Here is an 18,882-nt window from a genome sequence, read left to right on the forward strand (position 1 = left end):
AGCTGGTTTTGACCTGTTGGTCATACCGACCCAGTGCAGCACGCGGTTCAACGTCAGCGCAGCAGCGTAAAACTTTGGGAGAGTCTGTTCAACATAAATGATGAACTAACCTAACTTTGTGTAAATAGAGCTCAATATAGAAATATGTCCACATATGCAGTCGAGACTGACGCGGCTTTTTTCTGAATTTCTACAAACACCATTTCATTTTATAGTAAATGAGTTTGGGCTGGTTTATGTTTATGAACAGACGCCTACAGATCAACATAGTGAAGGAGCTCATCTGTGATCCTGAGTTTAAAGCCAGTTTTTATTCAACTTAAACTTGGAACTAAGTTGTAAATAAATCTGAAACTGAAACTTTGCTTGTGTGTAAAAAGTGATTTCAGAGCCACTCGGTTCTCCCTGATGGAAACTGTTTACCTTCAGTGTTTTGTGCTTCTGATCATTTTAATAGACGTCAGCGTTACTAATTAATGATGTTTTGGCATGATTCTGTTCTTCGTCCACCGCTGACATTTTCAAATCTTTCCCTGAAAAAGTCCAGAGTTTTTTCAATGTCACAAACTCTCCATAGGTGAGCTCTACCATACTCTCTACGTCATTGGTGAGCAGACACTTCTCTGGGGCGAGGACATGGTTAACTGCTCTGTTGATAGCTGCGGGTGGGCTATTTGTTCAGCGTACCTGTATGTGTGTGTGTGTGGGGGGGGGGTGCGCCCATCTGCCCAGCCATGAACCTTTGTGTACAAAATATTACATCAATCAAGAAAACAACTAAAATAAACTAAAAGAAACTGCCTCACCTGAAACAGTTGCACTCTGAGTGGAGGTGGATTAAATGTTTAACCCCTTAAATGGCCAGGACTCACCGACATGTCCAAAGCTTTACCTCACACCTCTATGACTTAAGAACTTAGGGATTATTCACTATGCCAGTTTGCACTGTAGTCCATGTAGTTACTGGATAGCAAGTTATATCTAATAAGCCTGAGATTTTAAGGGGTTAAAGTGGCCAAGTGACACCAGCAAAGTGGAGTTTTAGAGATTCCTGTAATAAATTCCAGTTCACTGGTGCAGCTAAGAGCAGATTTTCCCAGTTCAGGTCTGCTCCCATGACCCAAGCCTTAACTAAAATTGTGGTGATTATTTTCAAGAATGGAAATGCAGCCCCACCCCCTTGTTTGTGGTTATAATGGACTAATCCATGCTGTACTTGATGACAACTGCATGATAGCACTGTTATTAGTGCTAGAGAGGGACAATTAGTGTTAGTGTTGAGAGGGACAGTGCTAGAGTTAATCTCCAGTGTAGGCAAGTAATCCATTAGAAGATAATAATGGGATTACTCATTACTTCTGTGTCCATATCAAATGATCATTTCATTGAATAAGATTTGAAAACGTGTAGAAAGCAATGAGTTAACTTTTTTTTCAATATTATAACAACAATCTCAAACTGGGAATTATTAGAAATATCCACTATGTTTAAGATGATTTCAGTTTCTAAGATACCACTGTATGTGCTGTGAGTGCATCCAGGTGGCCCAGCTTTTGCCTGGAGCCCCAGAATCACTAAGCACTGACCACTACCCCCATCCCCCAAATGTGGCCAAATGGTGCCTTTTTTCCTCTTGCCTGTGCAATGGCCAAGTATTTACACTAGCACTGCCTCGTGTTGGGAGTTGTTTACATTGCTATGGCTACGGCTCTGACAATCAAAAGGATCTCTGAAACACCCACGCCTGGTTAGGAAGACTGTTTTTTTCTAGCATTTAACTCTTTAGTTATGATTAAGGATATATATATATATATATATATATATATATATCAGCTCCACTTACTGTATAGCTGCACTTTGTAGTTCTACAGTTACAGACTGTAGTCCATCTGTTTCTCTGATACTCTGTTACCCTGTTCTTCAGTGGTCAGGACCCCCATGGACCCTCACAGAGCAGGTACTATATGGGTGGTGGGTCATTCTCAGCATGATGTGGTGGTGGTGGTGTGTTAGTGTGTGTTGCGCTGGTCTGAGTGGATCAGACGCAGCAGTGTTGGAGTTTTTAAACACCTCAGTGTCACTGCTGGACTGAGAATAGTCCACCAACCAAAAACATCCAGGCAACAGCGTCTTGTGACCACTGATGAAGGACTAGAGGATGACCAACACAATCTGCGCAGCAGCAGATGAGCTGTCGTCTCTGACTTTACACCTACAAGGTGGACTGATGAGGTAGGAGTGTCTAATAGAGTGGACAGTGAGTGGACACAGATTTTTAATATTTGCAATGTTTCAGTTGAAAACCCCTTTAAACTACTCCACACACACACACACACACACTCATCCTCTCCACGCTCTCTGGAACTGGAACAGCTTCCTTCTCAAATTGAGTTCAGATTTTTATATGGTCCAGTCACGCTCGTCCAGAGCGGAGGCTGCAGTGACAGAGCACAGAGTGGACACTCAGTTAATGAGAGAGGGTCAGAGGTCATGGTGACTGAGGCGTGAAGTGTGTGTGCCTCACTGAACATATGCACTCATGGCCATTACATAACAGCAACCCAACACATACATTCATGTTTCAGTGCGTAAGAAAAGAGCAGAAATCCTTGATTCAACAGAAAATGACACAGCAGCCTCCACAGCTGAATATCATATCACATTCTTCAGTATTTACTGTGTCCAGCTTTCAGTGTTTTTGGGAGACTCACTTTCAGTTTTTAAAAGGAATCATCCCAAACCATTCAGTGATGTTGACGTCTGGACATTACCAGCAAATCAGTGAAGTAGCGGTAGTGAAACATCTGAAATCACTTAAGTAAATGTCTTGTAGATTTTCTGTTGCTACATTACTTACATTAAGTAGATGTGTTGTTAATATGTTGCTTCCATTACACAAAACCAACCTTACCAAACACCCAAACCTCACCCTGGTCCTAATCCTAACCCTAACCATAACCATAAACTCAACCCAAAACCTAATCCTGACCCTTACCCTGGCCCTAATCCTAACCCTCACCTTGGCCCTAATCATAACCCTCACCCTGGCCCTAATCATAACCCTCACCCTGGTCCTAATCCTAACCCTCACCTTGGCCCTAATCATAACCCTCACCCTGGCCCTAATCCTAACCCTAACCCCTGGGACATTTCCATTTTATACAGTTTAATGGACAGTAACTTGTTCTTACAATCCAATCTGATCCTGAGGTGGTGTTTCTGAAGGCTTGTAGAAGCTTTTGAGGCCTCACTAAAACACATTGAATGTGAAGAAGCCTTCATGAATGAATAAAATAGTGTTTGTAACAGGTTCTAATTATATATTTGAATTTACATATTGTATCTCTTGTTTAGAATACATTTGCATTGGTTAGTCTCATTATTGGCCTTGCTGCAGGCTCAGAATTAATGAGGCTTTCACACTAACAATGCCCTGGACCCAATTCACATTATTCATCATGATCATTTGTGATCTTCACAATACTGCCAAGAGTATTCACTCACTCAGGTAAAATAGCACCTGAAGAATTGTATTCCAGGTTTATCACTATTTTATCATTATCTGCATTATGCATAAAACTCAGAAGAGATATGAGAGATTAATGGTTGTTTTGCATGTCAAAAAAGACACTATATTTCCAAAAGTTTTCACTCACCCATCCAATTCACTGAATTCAGGTGTTCCAGTCACTTCCATGGCCACAGGTGTATAAAGCCGAGCGCCTAGGCCTGCAGACTGCTTCTACAGACATTAGTGAAAGAATGGGCCGCTCTCAGGAGCTCAGTGAATTCCAGCGTGGTGCCGTGATCGGACGCCACCTGTGCAGCAAGTCCAGTCGTGAAATTTCCTCACTACTAAATATTCCACAGTCAACTGTCAGTGGGATTCTAACAAAGTGGAAGTGATTGGGAATGACAGCAACTCAGCCACGAAGTGGTCGGCCACGTAAAATGACAGAGCGGGGTCAGCGGATGCTGAGGGGCATAGTGCGCAGAGGTCACCAACTTTCTGCAGAGTCAATCACTACAGACCTCCAAACTTCATGTGGCCTTCAGATCAGCTCAAGAACAGCGTAGAGAGCTTCATGGAATGGGTTTCCGTGGCCGAGCAGCTGCATCCAAGTCTTACATCACCAAGCACAATGCAAAGCGTGGAATGCAGTGGTGTAAAGCGCCACCACTGGACGCTAGAGCAGTGGAGACGTGTTCTCTGGAGTGACCAATCACGCTTCTCCATCTGGGAATCTGATGGACGAGTCTGGGTTTGGCAGTTGCCAGGAGACGGTACTTGTCTGACTGCATTGTGCTGAGTGTAAAGTTTGGTGGAGGGGGGATCATGGTGTGGGGTTGTTTTTCAGGAGTTGGGCTCGGCCCCTTAGTTCCAGTGAAAGGAACTCTTAAAGCTTCAGCACCAAGAGATTTGGGATGGGATGTCATTCAAGTTCATATGCGTGTGAAGCCAGACGAGCGAATACTTTTGGAAATTTAGTGTATGTAAGTTTTTTTTCAATCAGCATTTCGATTTTCCACTAAGAGACGTCTATTGTCAGGATTTGAAGTGGTTTCAGAAAGTGGCATCACATCTGTGAGGAAACGGTTGTTTTTTGTTTGCGCTGGAATGGCATGGACAGAGAACTAGCTTTTATGTGACCTGAACCACATGTGGCTCTGTTTCTTGGTCATTTGGCGTGTCTCCTCAAGGCCACTTTTATTCCAGATGTCCCTAGTGTGATAAAGTAACAAGCTCCTTCCTCCGCTCCACATCTGTAGCAATGTTGGCCATGGACATATCGTCCAATAGTAAGATTTGGGGGCCTGCCTGGCTATAACCGTAATGGCCTAATTTAAACTTTGACACACTTTCTCAGTCACAGCAACCCTGTTTAGTCACAATGTGAAGGTGAAGGACATCTTCATGTACTTGTTTATGGTTTCTACTCCAGTGTGAACGGAATATTGTGTGGAAAAAATAGGTAAAGCCTGTGATAAGTCCTGCGTGAGGCAGCAGGGAAGGTGCCAGGGTATTGAAAGGTTTGGGACAGCTAAATTTGTCCCCCCCGCCTGTTACACAGCTTGCATAATCCCGTATCATGAGTCCAGTTCCTGAGGGCCACTGTACTGCAGGGCCCACTGTTCCCATGATTTAATGATTCAATTCAACTCTTCAGCTAAAATGGCAGCATCAGATAACTGAGATGAACAAAGTACAACCCCATTTCCAAAAAAGTTGGGACACTGTGCGAAAAATGAATAAAAACAACATTCAATGATGTGCAAATCATTTTTGAAAGTGATATGTTTTCCTGTTCTGATTTAATATAGGATTTTAGCTGCTCAACAGTTCAGGGCCTCATTTGTCTTATTTTTCATTTTGTAATCTTCTCAGTCATGACAGGTCTGGACTGCAGGCAGGTCAGTTTAGCACCCGGACTCTTTTAATTCAAAGCAATGCTGCTGTAATACATGCAGAATATGGTTTGACAATGTCTTACTGAAATAATCAAGGTCTTCCCTGAAAAAGATATGCAAGCATATGTTGCCAAAACATGCATACATCATTCAGCATTAAAGGTTCCCTTTACAGATGAACCAGTCACCCATGCCATGTGCCCTAAAGCACCCCTATACAGGACATATTTCTCCCCTTAGTCCGTTTTTAATGGGCTTGGGCCCAGAGAAGGTGGCAGCATTTCTGTATCTTATTTGTATATATTTTTTCTTTGCATTTATGAATTTTAAATAGCATTTTGTCATGTAAAGTGTTTTCACAGACAGTGGTTTTTGGATGTTTTTCTGAGCCCATGTGGTGACCATGGTCTTTCCACTAGAGAATCATACCAGTTTTTAATGCGGTGCCGCCTGAGGGCCCAAAGATCACGGCCAGCAAATACTGTTTTTTTGGCCTTGCACCTTACATACAGAGATTTCTCCAGATTTTCTGAATCTTTTAATTATATTATGTAGCATAGACGATGAAAGCTAAAGTTCTTTGCTATTTTATGTTGAGACACATTATTCTTGAATTGTTGCACCATTTGATGGTGCAGTCTTTCACAGAGTGATAAACCCCTCCTCATCTTTACTTCTGATAGTCTCAGCCTCTCTGAGATGTTCTTTTTTGTTACTGACCTGTTTTTTTAAGCCTTACACAACTTTACCAGCCTTTTGTTGCCTCCGTCCCGGCTTTTTTGGAACATGTTGCTGGCATCAAATTCAAAATGGGCCTATATTATTCGAAAACATTAACATTTCTCACTTTCAACATTTGATATGTTATCTTTGAAGCATTTTCAGTGAAACATTTAAATTGTTTAAATGACTTGCACATCATTGCATTTGGCCTTTATTTACATTTTTCATAGCATCTCAACTTTTTTGCATATGGGCTTGTTGTTCAGAGGGGTTTCGTGTGAAAATGCTTTGTTGTAGTGAAACTTACTGACTCGGATTTCATTACAGTGGTGGTGATAGGAACAAGAGGTTGCAATGCCTACAGTGCAAATATAGCCATGCAGTGTACTGTCCAAAATGACCTGTGAACCTACATTTGGTTCACTGGCAACTTTGAGTGGATAAACTTTATCTCAAAACTGTCATAAAACAATAAAACCATAACTCAGACATCAGGCAGTATATCTGTAACCATTCCATGGAATAACTTTCTGTGAGGTAGCATTAAACATAATGGACATCTGGTTCCTATCACCAACACGGTGAACAATTCTGACTCTGAATTATTTTGGTTGCATCTTAATAATTTAATTATGCAGAAGATCTGAAAAATCTGTGGAACAGTTTGGCTATAAAATGTTCACCGTTTCCCAAATGTAAACAATTAACCAAGATATGTTTGGTCTGTAAAGTTTGTTGTCTAGTTTTATTTAAGGTTAATGTAACTTTATATCCCACCAATTAGCAATAGTTTATCAGTAGTTTAATACAAATATTTAAATAAAAAATCAAATTCAATCAATTTTCCTCTCTTTACCCCAAATATGTTCAACTAGCCAAGACATGTTTGGAGTCAGTTTAGTGCTGGGGCAGTGAAGCTAATGCTGCTAACATGTAATACCTTAATAGCAAATCAATTTTTATTAGCATTGTGCAAACTGCATGACTAAATCATCTCATACACTAAACTGCCAAAAGTATTCGGTCATCTGGCTTCACACGCATATGAACTTGAGTGACATCCCATTCTTAATCCTTAGGGTTTAATATGATGTCGGCCCACCCTTTGCAGTTATAACAGCTTCAATTCTTCTGGGAAGGCTTTCCACAAGGGTTAGGAGTGTGTTTATGGGAATTTTTGATCGTTCTTCCAGAAGCACATTTGTGAGGTCAGGCACTGATGTTGGATGTGAAGGCCTGGCTCACAGTCTCCACTCTAATTCATCCCAAAGATGTTCTATCGGGTTGAGGTCAGGACTCTGTGCAGGCCAGTCAAGTTCTTCCACACCAAACTGGCTCATCCGTGTCTTTATGGACCTGCTTTGTCCACTGGTGCGCAGTCATGTTGGAACAGGAAGGGGCCGTCCCCAAACTGTTCCCACAAAGTTGGGAACAATGAAATTGTCCAAAATCTCTTGGTGCTGAAGCTTTAAGAGTTCCTTTCACTGGAACTAAGGGGCCGAGACCAACTCCTGAAAAACAGCCCCACACCATGATCCCCCCTCCACCAAACTTTACACTCGGCACAATGCAGTCAGACAAGTACCGTCTCCTGGCAACCGCCAAACCCAGACTCATCCATCGGATTTCCAGACGGAGAAGCGTGATTGGTCACTCCAGAGAACACGTCTCCACTGCTCTAGAGTCCAATGGCGGCGCTTTACACCACTGCATTCCACACTTTGCATTGCGCTTGGTGATGTAAGGCTTGGATGCAGCTGCTCGGCCATGGAAACCCATTCCATGAAGCTCTCTACGTTGTTCTTGAGCTGATCTGAAGGCCACATGAAGTTTGGAGGTCTGTAGTGATTGACTCTGGAGAAAGTCGGTGACCTCTGTGCACTATGCCCCTCAGCGTCTGCTGACCCCACTCTGTCGTTTTACATGGCCGACCACTGACAGTTGACTGTGGAATATTTAGTAGTGAGGAAATTTCACGACTGGACTTGCTGCACAGGTGGTGTCCGATCACGGTACCACGCTGGAATTCTCTGAGCTCCTGAGAGCGACCCATTCTTTCACTAATGTCTGTAGAAGCAGTCTGCAGGCCTAGGGCCTCGGCTTTATACACCTGTGGCCATGAAAGTGACTCGAACCCCTGAATTTAATGATTTGGATGGGTGAGTGAAAACTTTTGCCAATATAGTGTATTTTTTTGAGAAGCAAAACAGCCATTAATCTCTCATGTCTCTTCTGAGTTTTGTATATAAAGGTGATAATGATAAAATAGTGATAAACCTGAAAAAAAGGTTTCTTGAGGTGCTATTTTACCTCAAAAGACCCTGCATGTACCTCTATACCTCATTCATAACCATTCCGTTTAATAACTTTGTGAGGGAACTTTTAGAGGTGGACGTCTGGTTCCTATCACCACCACTGTGAACAATTCTGACTGGTGCATTTCGCTTCAGACCACTCTGAATGACGTCTTCACCATTTCACTATGCAGAAAGTTTAGAAAAATCTGTGGAATTCCCCTTTGAAGCAGGGTGAATGCTAAACTCTACATTGCTGCGACCCTGCAGGACAAGTCTGCCCTATATCTCAGACTGCACCTGATGACCCTCTCTGACCTGAGGATACAGGTGAGAGCAACAACACACAGCAAAACCACACGTGCATGCATTCCAAAGAAAAGATAGGTGGGAACACTCTGTCCCTTTACAGCTTAATCGCTTGAAATGGAATAGCTCCACACGTGATGTTGACCAGGCAGGTGTCTGAGAAGTCCAAATTTAGGTGCACTGGGTCTCTGCTCGTCATTTTGGCTTCATAACGGCATGCCTGCTGTTTCTCGTCTGCTCTGAATCAGTGCCCATTGCTATTAGAAGCTCCGTAGGATAGAATATCGGCAGGATGAAAACACAGCTGAGGGACTCCTGGTTCAACGTGACAGCAGCACAAGAGCCAGTCTCTGCTCTCACTGCATTCATTCAGGAGCTGACATGAAAGTTACACTATTAATGTACCATTACTGTATAGTAACTAAATGTTGGAGCTGTGTGAGTCCTGATTGAAAGGCCTAAACTGATTTAGGCTTAATCTGGATCTGGAAAACTAGCATGGATGCACATCCATACGTAAGAGAACATACAACACGCGTCTGTGTTTCTAAATTTATTGCCTTTGTTTCTGCATAGTCCATCAAAACATGCCCAAATATGAGAAATGGTCATGTAGACGTGCATAAATGCCACCGCATTGAGAAAGAGTTGTCACGTAGGCCGAAAGTTCTCCCTGCACTAAATTTGAATTGGCGGAGCCGAAAGTGCCATTGTTTTGGTTTAATCTTACACAAAGACCATTTCTTTGAACGTAACAGGTGGAATTTGTGTATCAATTGCAGTATTTTATCCATCTATGTATCCAAAACAGACCTGCAAGGCCAGGGGTCACCAACCTTACCCACAAAGGGCTGGTGTGTCAGCAGGTTTTCATTCCTACCAAGCAGAAGCAGATTTGATAGGAATCACAACCTGCAGCCGTACCCTTGGCAGACTGGTCTCTCCTGGGCCAGACGTTATCAGATACGCTGGGCACAGGTTGTGCAGGCGCTGTTTTACATGCCCCAAGATGAGATAGATACGGCAATGGAATTTGAGAAAAGATCAGCAGAAACAAGTCATTCTTTAAAGTGTCCTCAATTTTCGTGTTTTTCTTTTTTTAAATAAAAGAACTTTTTTATTTATTTATACTAACAGTTAAAGTGTGAAAACATTCTGTTCATTCCCAGTTAAAACAGTCCATATTGCTGCTGTCAAGAGAAAACCTTGTATCTCCACTTTTGTTTTTGACATAATCTGAAAACACCTGATACCCTTTTCATTGTATGTAAATTTCATTGATGAATGGACTAAAAGAAACAACCCAAAATGACTGGGAAAAAATTCTGGTTCCATTGACTTGCATTTAACCTAAAGTATGTGTAGACTTTCTCACTTAAAGGAAGAAAAAAAAACAGTTTTTTGTCATTTTTAAACACTTCAAAACTGATCTTTCACTCTTGGGTCCAAGCTGCAAAAGAACAGCCCATTCTGTAAGTATCGTTTGCATGATGTGACGAAAACTGATGCATTTACATATATCTGCCTGTTCAGCTGGCTGCAGTTTCCATCCACAGACATGCTGAAGTTAGGAGTTACTGCCCAGATTGGCTTTTAAATGAAGGAGAAACAGAGCGGCCAATCAGAACAGAGAACATATCAGTCATTTCCATATCAAAAACAGCCTGATTTATTCTGAGGAGAAGTAATCAAGGAAAAATTCGTTATGACTTATGAGGTTTGGAAATATGATTCAAAGTAAATGTTAGAGTAGAATATGGGCCCTTTACATTCAATCACATACACTATATGGACAAAAGTATTGGGACATCTACACATTACAGCCACGGAAGCTTTTATGAATTCCATTCTAAATCCTTAGACATTAATATGGAGTTGGTCCTCCTTTGCAGCTCTAGCAGCTTCCACTCTTCTGGGAAACTTTCTACAAGATTTTAGAGAGTGTGTGTGGGAATTTTGGCCCATTCATCCAGAAGAGCATTTGTGAGGTCAGACGCCGATGCTGGACGAGAGGGACTGGCTTTCAATTTCCGTTCTACAGGGTGATTCACTCGAAAGAGGCCCAGAAGTTTCTGTAATAACTCTCATTAGGATGAAGCAATCTGATCAAAACAACGTGCAATGAGCTCCTCGGTACACGGAGCTTTGAACAAGCTGGGATACCTCTGCATCTGAGCGATGAGGTAGGCCCTGTTGTTCAGGCAAGGCATGTTCAGGAAGATGGAGCATTGCATCAAAATGTGTCTGGCAGAAAACAGCGATCAGTACCAGCATCGCATGTAGTGCAATCACTTACACACATCAAGTTTGGAAGCATATTTTTTTGGTTCAGATGCTTCTTCATAACAGAAGTTACAACAGAGTATCCAGGGCCTCTTTCAAGTGAATCTCCCTGTAGTTCATCCCAATGGGGTTTGAGGGCAGGACTCCTTGAGGGTCAGTCAAGTTCTTCCACACCAAACTCACCCAGTCATGACTTTATGGATCGTGCTTTGTGCACTGGGGCTCAGTCATGCTGGAACAGAGAAGGTTCTGGTCTTGTTCTGCTGAAGTATTAAGATTTCCCTTCACTGGAACTAAGGGGTTCTAGACCAACCCCTGAAAAACAACTCCACAGCATCATCTCTTACAGCTGGAACAGTGCAGCCAGGCAGGTTACATTCTTCTGCCATTTGCCAAACCCAGACCGGTCCATCTGTCTGACATAAGCCAGATTCATCACTCCACAGAATGAGTTACCATCGATTCCAGTCGGTACATTACACCCTCCCCAATCCTGCAGGGCTGTATGCTTAATTTTATCCACCTGTTAGCAATGGGTGTGGCAGACACACCTGAACTCAGTAATTAAGAGGTGTGTCCCAAATTCTTTTGTCTTTACAGGGCATCAGTTTAAGAACTGAAGCCTGTTGTCTGCAAAGACAGTACTAACTAAGCCATTTTCCCCTCAATTCCTCACATGCCATCATTATTTGCTTTTAATGTTCAAAATTAAACAGAAAATTTGAAATCATAGCACTTGATATTGTCAGGTTACCAAGCTTCACAAACTATGCAGGATAACTTCCAAACTAGCCCCTCTTCACTTGTCAAAGCACTTTTTTTTTTTTTTTAAAAAGACACCCCACACTCATTCAAATTATCCAAATGTAAAGAAAAGAAGCACTAAAGCAACAAGGTTTGGTAGAAGTATCAAGTCTTTTTAATGTATTGGTGATGAAGTTAATCCATTTTCTTTTCTGTTATAAATCTAGCACTAAGTTTAGAATACCAAAACACTTCCTCAGGCAAGAACGGAAAAAAGGGAACTTTCCACAAGGGAAGCTCTACAAATACATAAAAAAAAAAAAAAAAAAAAAAAGCATCTTGGACCCCTTCAGAAAAATCAATACAAACCAGTGATCTGAATCCAAAAATGGACTAGAACATGGCAATGGCACAGTCTTAAAGTAATTAAAACTCGATTAGTTAATAAAAACCATGTTAAAAATGCATTGCATGCTCAAGTAGAGGTTCACAAATGTCCATGTACAAAAACAGCTAGTCCTAATTATACAGGTGGAGAAGAAATCTACACAGCCTTCCTTCTTGAAATCACTAGATGTCAGCCAGCATCTGGAATATAGGGTCTGCTGCAACTTAAAATTGGGAAAACTGGCAATGCACACTAAAAATTGGGACAAACTGACCCAAAAAAAAAAAAAAATATATATATATATATATATATATATATATATATATATATATATATATATATCCTAGATGAAGTTTCATCTAGTCCCTCTCTTGTATTAGATTGACCAGTCAGCTAAATACAAGGCTCCAGTAAAACCACAGGCTACAGTACAAAAAAATAAAATAAAAAACCCACATGGCACTTCTACCCCCAAAAAGACTGAGCTATTAAAAAGAGGGGCATGGAACAGTTCATTTGTACTCCACAGGCTCCTCTCCCTCTTCACCGAGCAGACACGTACGGACAAGGGCTTCGGTAACAGCGTATGGGTCGCAGTTGGCCGATGGACGGCGGTCTTCAAAGTAGCCTCGCTTATCTTGGCCTACGGCACGTGGGATACGAATGCTAGCACCACGGTTAGCGACTCCAGCAGAGAAGTCGTTGATGTTGGAGGTTTCATGGTGACCGGTCAGACGTCTGGCGTTGTCCAGTCCCCCTTTAGGGTCGTAGGCACGAATGTGGTACTTGTGTCTCTTGCCCAGCTTCTCAATGGCCTCCTCAATGTGCCTGCAGTCAGAGGAGGAACAGATGTGATTAGCTCAGCTGTGCAATGGCCATTATATTTGCTATAAATGCTGATACTTTTGTTTTCCCCTCACAAAAATACTTGAGTACAAGTAAATGTACTTTCTACTCATTGCCACTTTAATTTAACATTTGAGCCACTTTTCTTTATGGGATTTCATTTCAATCCATTTTGCTGGTCCAGCTGCTGAACTGCTTTGTTGTTGGTCACATTTCCCACTTCAGAGCATCAGCATTTTATTTTAGACTATAAGGATCCCAAAAAAAAAAAAAAAAAAAAAAAAAAAAAAAAAAAAAAAGACCATGCTTTAGATACTGATGGACTACATTCCACTGCAGATCTGTAAAGAACTTGGTACCAAAGTAGTTTATGCTGGTCAACTTTTATTTCCATTTATTCAGTCATAATTCCCTTGATGTAAAACTACTTGGGTAGGCGTTTATTCTACTCGTCACATTTGATGACTAGTTTAAAGGTTTAAAACAGATTCCATTACTAATACAAGTTAAAAACAGGCTTTGTTTCTTTCCACCAACATACCTCAGGCCTCCCTCCTCTCGCATCTCCTTTGTGCTGAAGTTGGTGTGGCAGCCTGCTCCGTTCCAGTTCCCTGGGATGGGTTTAGGGTCGAGGGAGACCACAACGCCGAAGTCTTCACATACCCTGTGCAAGATGAAGCGAGCCATCCAAAGGTGGTCCCCCATGCTGATGCCCTCACAAGGACCCACCTGGAACTCCCACTGAAGAAGAGACAAGGGTGTTAATTGTAAGCATGATTACACATCACTGTCAATTAAAGTGATCTCAAGCTCTCTACTGGAGCTGGAAAGGTCTCACCAGAGGAGGTTCAGTATTGTAATTTGTGTCTATTGACAGGTTGTTATGGCTTGTGTGAAGTGGTAGCATCAAAGACTCCTCCCACCCCAGCCACACACTAAACGCCTCCCACCTGGGAGAAGATACAGAAGGATTTGACCAAGAACCAGTCGGCTCAGGTCCACCTTCTTTCCCCCCCACCATGATCCTGCAGCACTAATACTCATACTTGTATGTTGCACACATTATTTGTTATCCCTTACACTCATTCAACAGACTGTCCACTGTATATAGAATACAACACAATGTGTGTGATACGTTATACACACACACACACACACACACACACACACACACACACACACACACACACACACACACACACACACACGATATTAAGTTTAGATTAAGTGACCCTTGTTAGTCCCACAACGGGGAAATTCCACCTCCGGCATTTAACCCATCCATGCAGTGAAACACCACATACACACTAGTGAAGACACGCACTAGGGGGCAGTGAGCACACTTGCCCAGAGTGGTGGGCAGCCCTATTAACAGCGCCCAGAGAGCGGTTGGGGGTTAGGCGTCTTGCTCAAGGGCACATCAGTCATGTACTCTCAGATCTGGGGATCGAACCAGCGACCTTCTGGTCACAAGGCTGGTTATCTAACCTCCAGCCCATGACTGTCCCATATATACGTCCAAATATATGTCCCATATATTTATGGATATAATTGTGTACATAGTGGTCATAAGGTTATACATTTCATAGAGGTCATTTATGCCTGTTGTGTCTGGTAGAGGCCAACTTCATTTCATTGTACTTGTACTGAGCAATGAGAAAGTTGAATCCATCCATTCTCTGTATAGGAGACCATTCACTGAACCACTACCGTTAGATTGTATAGATCACATACAGTGGATTCATACAGTAAAAACAGATGTGTTAAAGCATTGTCTCCAACAGCCTTAACCAGTGTTAAAATGGGTAACAAGTACATTTTTATTTAAAACATCACTTTCTAAAGTGTATCGGATTCAAAAAAGTCAAACATCTTAAAATTGCAGTACCTCCTCAGGTAAAACTAATCCAGCACCAAAAGAACTTCAGAGACTTACCTGTGCGGGCATAACTTCAGCATTGGTGCCACAGATTTTAACCCCAGCATATAGACAGGCTCTGTAATGGGCCTCAACGACGTCTCTTCCGAAGGCCTTATCCGCGCCCACTCCACAGTAGTATGGACCTATTCAAACACAAGGTGCTGTTAGTTTAGACGGGAAGCGCAACCATTCACACAAAATCAGCAAGACAATACTCTTACTCTGGGCTCCTAAACGGCACTCATTAACATTTACCTTGTGGTCCAGGGAAGCCGTTTGTGGGCCAGCCGAAAGGATGACCATCTATGCCCAAAATTGTGTACTCCTGCTCTATTCCGAACCAAGGATGCTGGTTCTCCACCATAGCCATGATCTTTTGACACGTCTGGCGAAGGTTGGTTTCTGAAAATTCGATCAGGTCATTAAGCGGTGCGTTCTTCCCCCACCCCTGCATTACTTAAGCCATTTTAAACATGCAGGATGGAACATTTTACTAGTGAATATTAATAAAAATATCCATCATACATCTACGCAAATCCTTTTTTACGTGTAAATGTATCATTTAACCTGAAACCTGAAAGTTCTTACCTGCAGGTTTGCGGTTGTACTTGAGCACTTCGCACAGAATGAGCTTGTTGGGGTCCCTCCTGAACGGATCTCTGAACATGGCCTTTGGGATGAGATACATGTCACTGTTGGAGCCTTCCGACTGGTATGTGCTAGAACCATCGAAATTCCACTCGGGGAGTTCTGTGGACAGGGAGCCGTTACCAAAATACATCACAATACGAAGAAAAGACATTACACTTCACGGGAAAGCATTTAGGTGCCACCAGTACCTTCGATGGTCTTGGGTTCCTCATCCAAAGTCCTGGTTTTGCAGCGGAGTCCCTCGCCTGTCCCATCGATCCAGATGTACATGGCCTGCACCTTGTCTCCCTGTGGGAGCTCCATGTACTGCTGCTTCACAGGTTTGCTGAGCCTGGCACTGGATGAGGTGGCCATTGTTTTGGCTATAAGAAACCTGAGGAGGAGAGTAGAGACATCTGTTGAGTTTGTTCAGCTACAGATCTAAAAATATAGCAATAACACCCGACACTTTATTGGACATCAACCACGGTTCAAACCATGTTAGTTCAAAAAGCCACCCAACTCTAAATAAAGACGTGGGCAGCACCCAAAACATCCTGCTGTATACTATACATGCTATACGACACTAAATCAACCCATCGTGATGTATTATTTTGGCATACAAGGCTCTTTAGGAAAGGGGATGGTTCTCTTTAGAACCATTTCACACTTAAATGGTTCTCAGCATGGTGAAATGGTTCTTCAGATTGACGGACAATGTGTTGTATACGGTGCTACGTAGAACCATTTGAAAATGGCTCTACATAACCAACAAAGGTTCTCCTACTGCTCCAAGACTGACACAACATAAGAACTTTCAGTACAGAAGCATTTCATGTTTAAATGGTTCTCTGCATAGAGTCCATTAAGAACCTGTCAGCCCCAAAACAGGTTCTTCTATTGTTACAAGCTTCTCAACGACAATGGAGAACGTTGCATGTAGAACCTTTTGCGAAAATGGTTCTGATGGTCAAGCTTGTAACAACAGACGAACCCTTTGTTTCGGTGCTATATAGAACCGATTTCTAGTGGTTCTAGGTAAAACCATATACACAACACGTTCTCCATCACCATTTAAGATGGAACTGATCCAATATAGAGGTCATGGTTCTAAGCAGAGCCATTCCCTTGACTGAAGAACCAATGTTGAGCGTATGGGGAAACAAGGGCAGTAAACATGTTGGTTAGATGATCTAGCAATCCAACAAAGGGATCATAAAGGAGGGGGGGGGCATTGAAGAACCACTGAACACGGGTCAACAGGACAACACGCTGGAGAAAATAAAGAAAAACGCCAATCCAACGTTCTTTTATACCCCAGACAGGCGGCAGGTTCATTATAAGGCGCACCATTTGACTGGAATGAGGTCAAAATCCGCAGTTCTACCCGTTTTAACAGACGCCAACAAGGAAACACCGCAAAGCTTCGTTTCCTTCACCCAAAACACATCACAGCTCTTGAGTGGCTCTTCTGAGGCTGGACTCGGAGCACGACGGCCCCTACCAGCCATCATCCAATGAGAAACAACCTCAGCCACACGTAATGAGCCAAACACGACGCTGACTACAGGAACCTGCGTCCACAGCGGATGTGCTCGCAGTGACGCAACAGACCGGGTGAATTGCGGCACCGCAAGCTGTGCCGAATGGAAACCCGCAAACGAAACGCATCTTAATACAAACCGCTCAGCGGCGCACCCCAGAATAAACGAGCGAACGCAAAAATGACCCGTGAAACGCGCTGAAAACAGGTATACATAACAAACCCCCTCCGTTGTACCGATGAAAGGCCACTAACCCGTACCTTTCAACGGGAACAGGTGATCAGTTCGTGACCGGTCGTGTCTCCAGCTGGTTTTAGTGGATATCCGTCCCTGTTTTCCTCTCATCCTCTGGCCGAGCGGCGAATCCTCGGCTCGGACTTTTAAACAGCGCTGGGCGACCTGCCCGCCCCTGATTGGGCAGAGACGCACGTCAAGGGGCGTGCTCAGGCGACGTCACGAGAGCGGCGAGAGCTCATTGGATCAGTCACGGAAAGGGGGCTCGGCCTCAAGCTCCACACTGTGGCTTTACCAGAACCGCTTTACGAGGCGCCTGGCCGCTTCCTATTTCCACCATTATATCAACAACAGGCCGACTGAGCAGCAGAGGGCGGCCGAGAGCGAGTCCCCAATGAACGGGAGTGAATGGAGCCCAACGGCTAAAAACGAAGTTAAAATAGTTTCTAATCACTGAACCAGAACTTTCCCTTCATTCCAGACAGCAGGAGGATGAGTTTCACCAAAAAAACAAAGAAATCTCACCTGTATCTTTCCTTTATTTCTACAGTAAACGGGTTTCAGGCAGCAGGAGGCGGGGCTTTGCCGCTAGAGCGTGTTGATTGATGGGCGAGCAGCTCATTGGCTGTTCGCGCTCAGTGACGTCACGAACGCACACTAGGCGCCGAGTTTAAAAGCGCTTAAAAAGTGTAACAGCGGTGTTAAAATGTTTTATGATGTTCACTGTTCAGGCTGTTAAACACTGTTGAAGGGTTTCCGCTTTTATAACTATGGTTTGGCTCTAATGGTCCGTATCATCCCATTCATTTTGGACTCGCTCATTTTGGAGCGCCCTCTAGCGTTTGAGACACCCGGAAAATATTGCAGAGTGGTGACTCTCCTCTATTCCAGCTCTCTGGCTTTATTGACAAAGCTGAAACAGATACCCACGGAAATAGGAGGTATGGATATCTGGGGAACACGTGTCCGTCTTTTTTGCTGTGTTAAAAGTAGGTGATCACACAGAAGCGCGACTTTTTCTCATTCACCACCAAATTCTCGCTTGTAAATGCGCGTTTATTGGTCGTTCAAGAGCCCTGCGATGGCCTGGTGACCTGTCCATGGTGTATCCTGCCTTTCACCCAATGACAGCTGGGATATTCCCACCACTTTATTTACTGTTTAAAAATCACCAGTGAGCCTAAAGCGGCATGATTTTGCCTTACAACGCCCTTTGTGAATGGAATCAAACAAATTACGTTTAAGGAGGTGGACGTCTGGTTCCCATCACCACCACTGCGAACAGTTGTCACTGTATGTTTCTCTACCACACAGCATTTCACACCAAACCACTGTGGATGATTTTGTTGACATGTTAACCATTTAATTATGCAGAAAAAAATATGTGGAGGACCCCTTTAAGCCAGGATTTTCCAATACCCGGACTTCTCCTATTTCCTTGAATATCCCGCTGTGCAAAATTACCTCCAGTCCTCAGTGCAGCTGAAAATGCTGCAACCAAGATGTACATCATCTTACTCAAGCCTAGTAAAGCCTAGCTTGTAAAATGTAATTTAA

General features: G+C 43.0%; 1 protein-coding gene across 1 annotated transcript; it reads right to left on the reverse strand.

The window, feature by feature from the left end:
• Positions 1-11,914: 11,914 nt before the first annotated feature.
• LOC108437688 (glutamine synthetase-like) lies at positions 11,915-17,489 on the reverse strand. Its single transcript, XM_017714954.2, has 7 exons — positions 17,352-17,489; positions 15,757-15,941; positions 15,506-15,667; positions 15,173-15,319; positions 14,933-15,060; positions 13,538-13,737; positions 11,915-12,978 (listed from the first exon to the last, which is right to left on the reverse strand). The coding sequence occupies exons 2-7, from the start codon at positions 15,920-15,922 to the stop codon at positions 12,663-12,665; spliced, it is 1,119 nt and encodes a 372-aa protein (XP_017570443.1). The 5' UTR covers positions 15,923-15,941; positions 17,352-17,489; the 3' UTR covers positions 11,915-12,662.
• Positions 17,490-18,882: the final 1,393 nt, after the last annotated feature.

This window comes from Pygocentrus nattereri, chromosome 30 (genome assembly GCF_015220715.1).
Source record: "Pygocentrus nattereri isolate fPygNat1 chromosome 30, fPygNat1.pri, whole genome shotgun sequence".
NCBI classification, from domain to species: Eukaryota; Metazoa; Chordata; class Actinopteri; order Characiformes; family Serrasalmidae; genus Pygocentrus; species Pygocentrus nattereri.

Bases quoted from the DNA above. Each gene is read 5' to 3' on its own strand.
- LOC108437688 (XM_017714954.2), bottom strand. From the start codon at position 15,922: ATGGCCACCTCATCCAGTGCCAGGCTCAGCAAACCTGTGAAGCAGCAG. The intron at 15,320-15,505 runs GTAAGAACTTTC...TCGAATTTTCAG, and splicing joins GTACAACCGCAAACCTGCAG to AAACCAACCTTCGCCAGACG. The intron at 12,979-13,537 runs GTATGTTGGTGG...CTCTGACTGCAG, and splicing joins CGAGAGGAGGGAGGCCTGAG to GCACATTGAGGAGGCCATTG.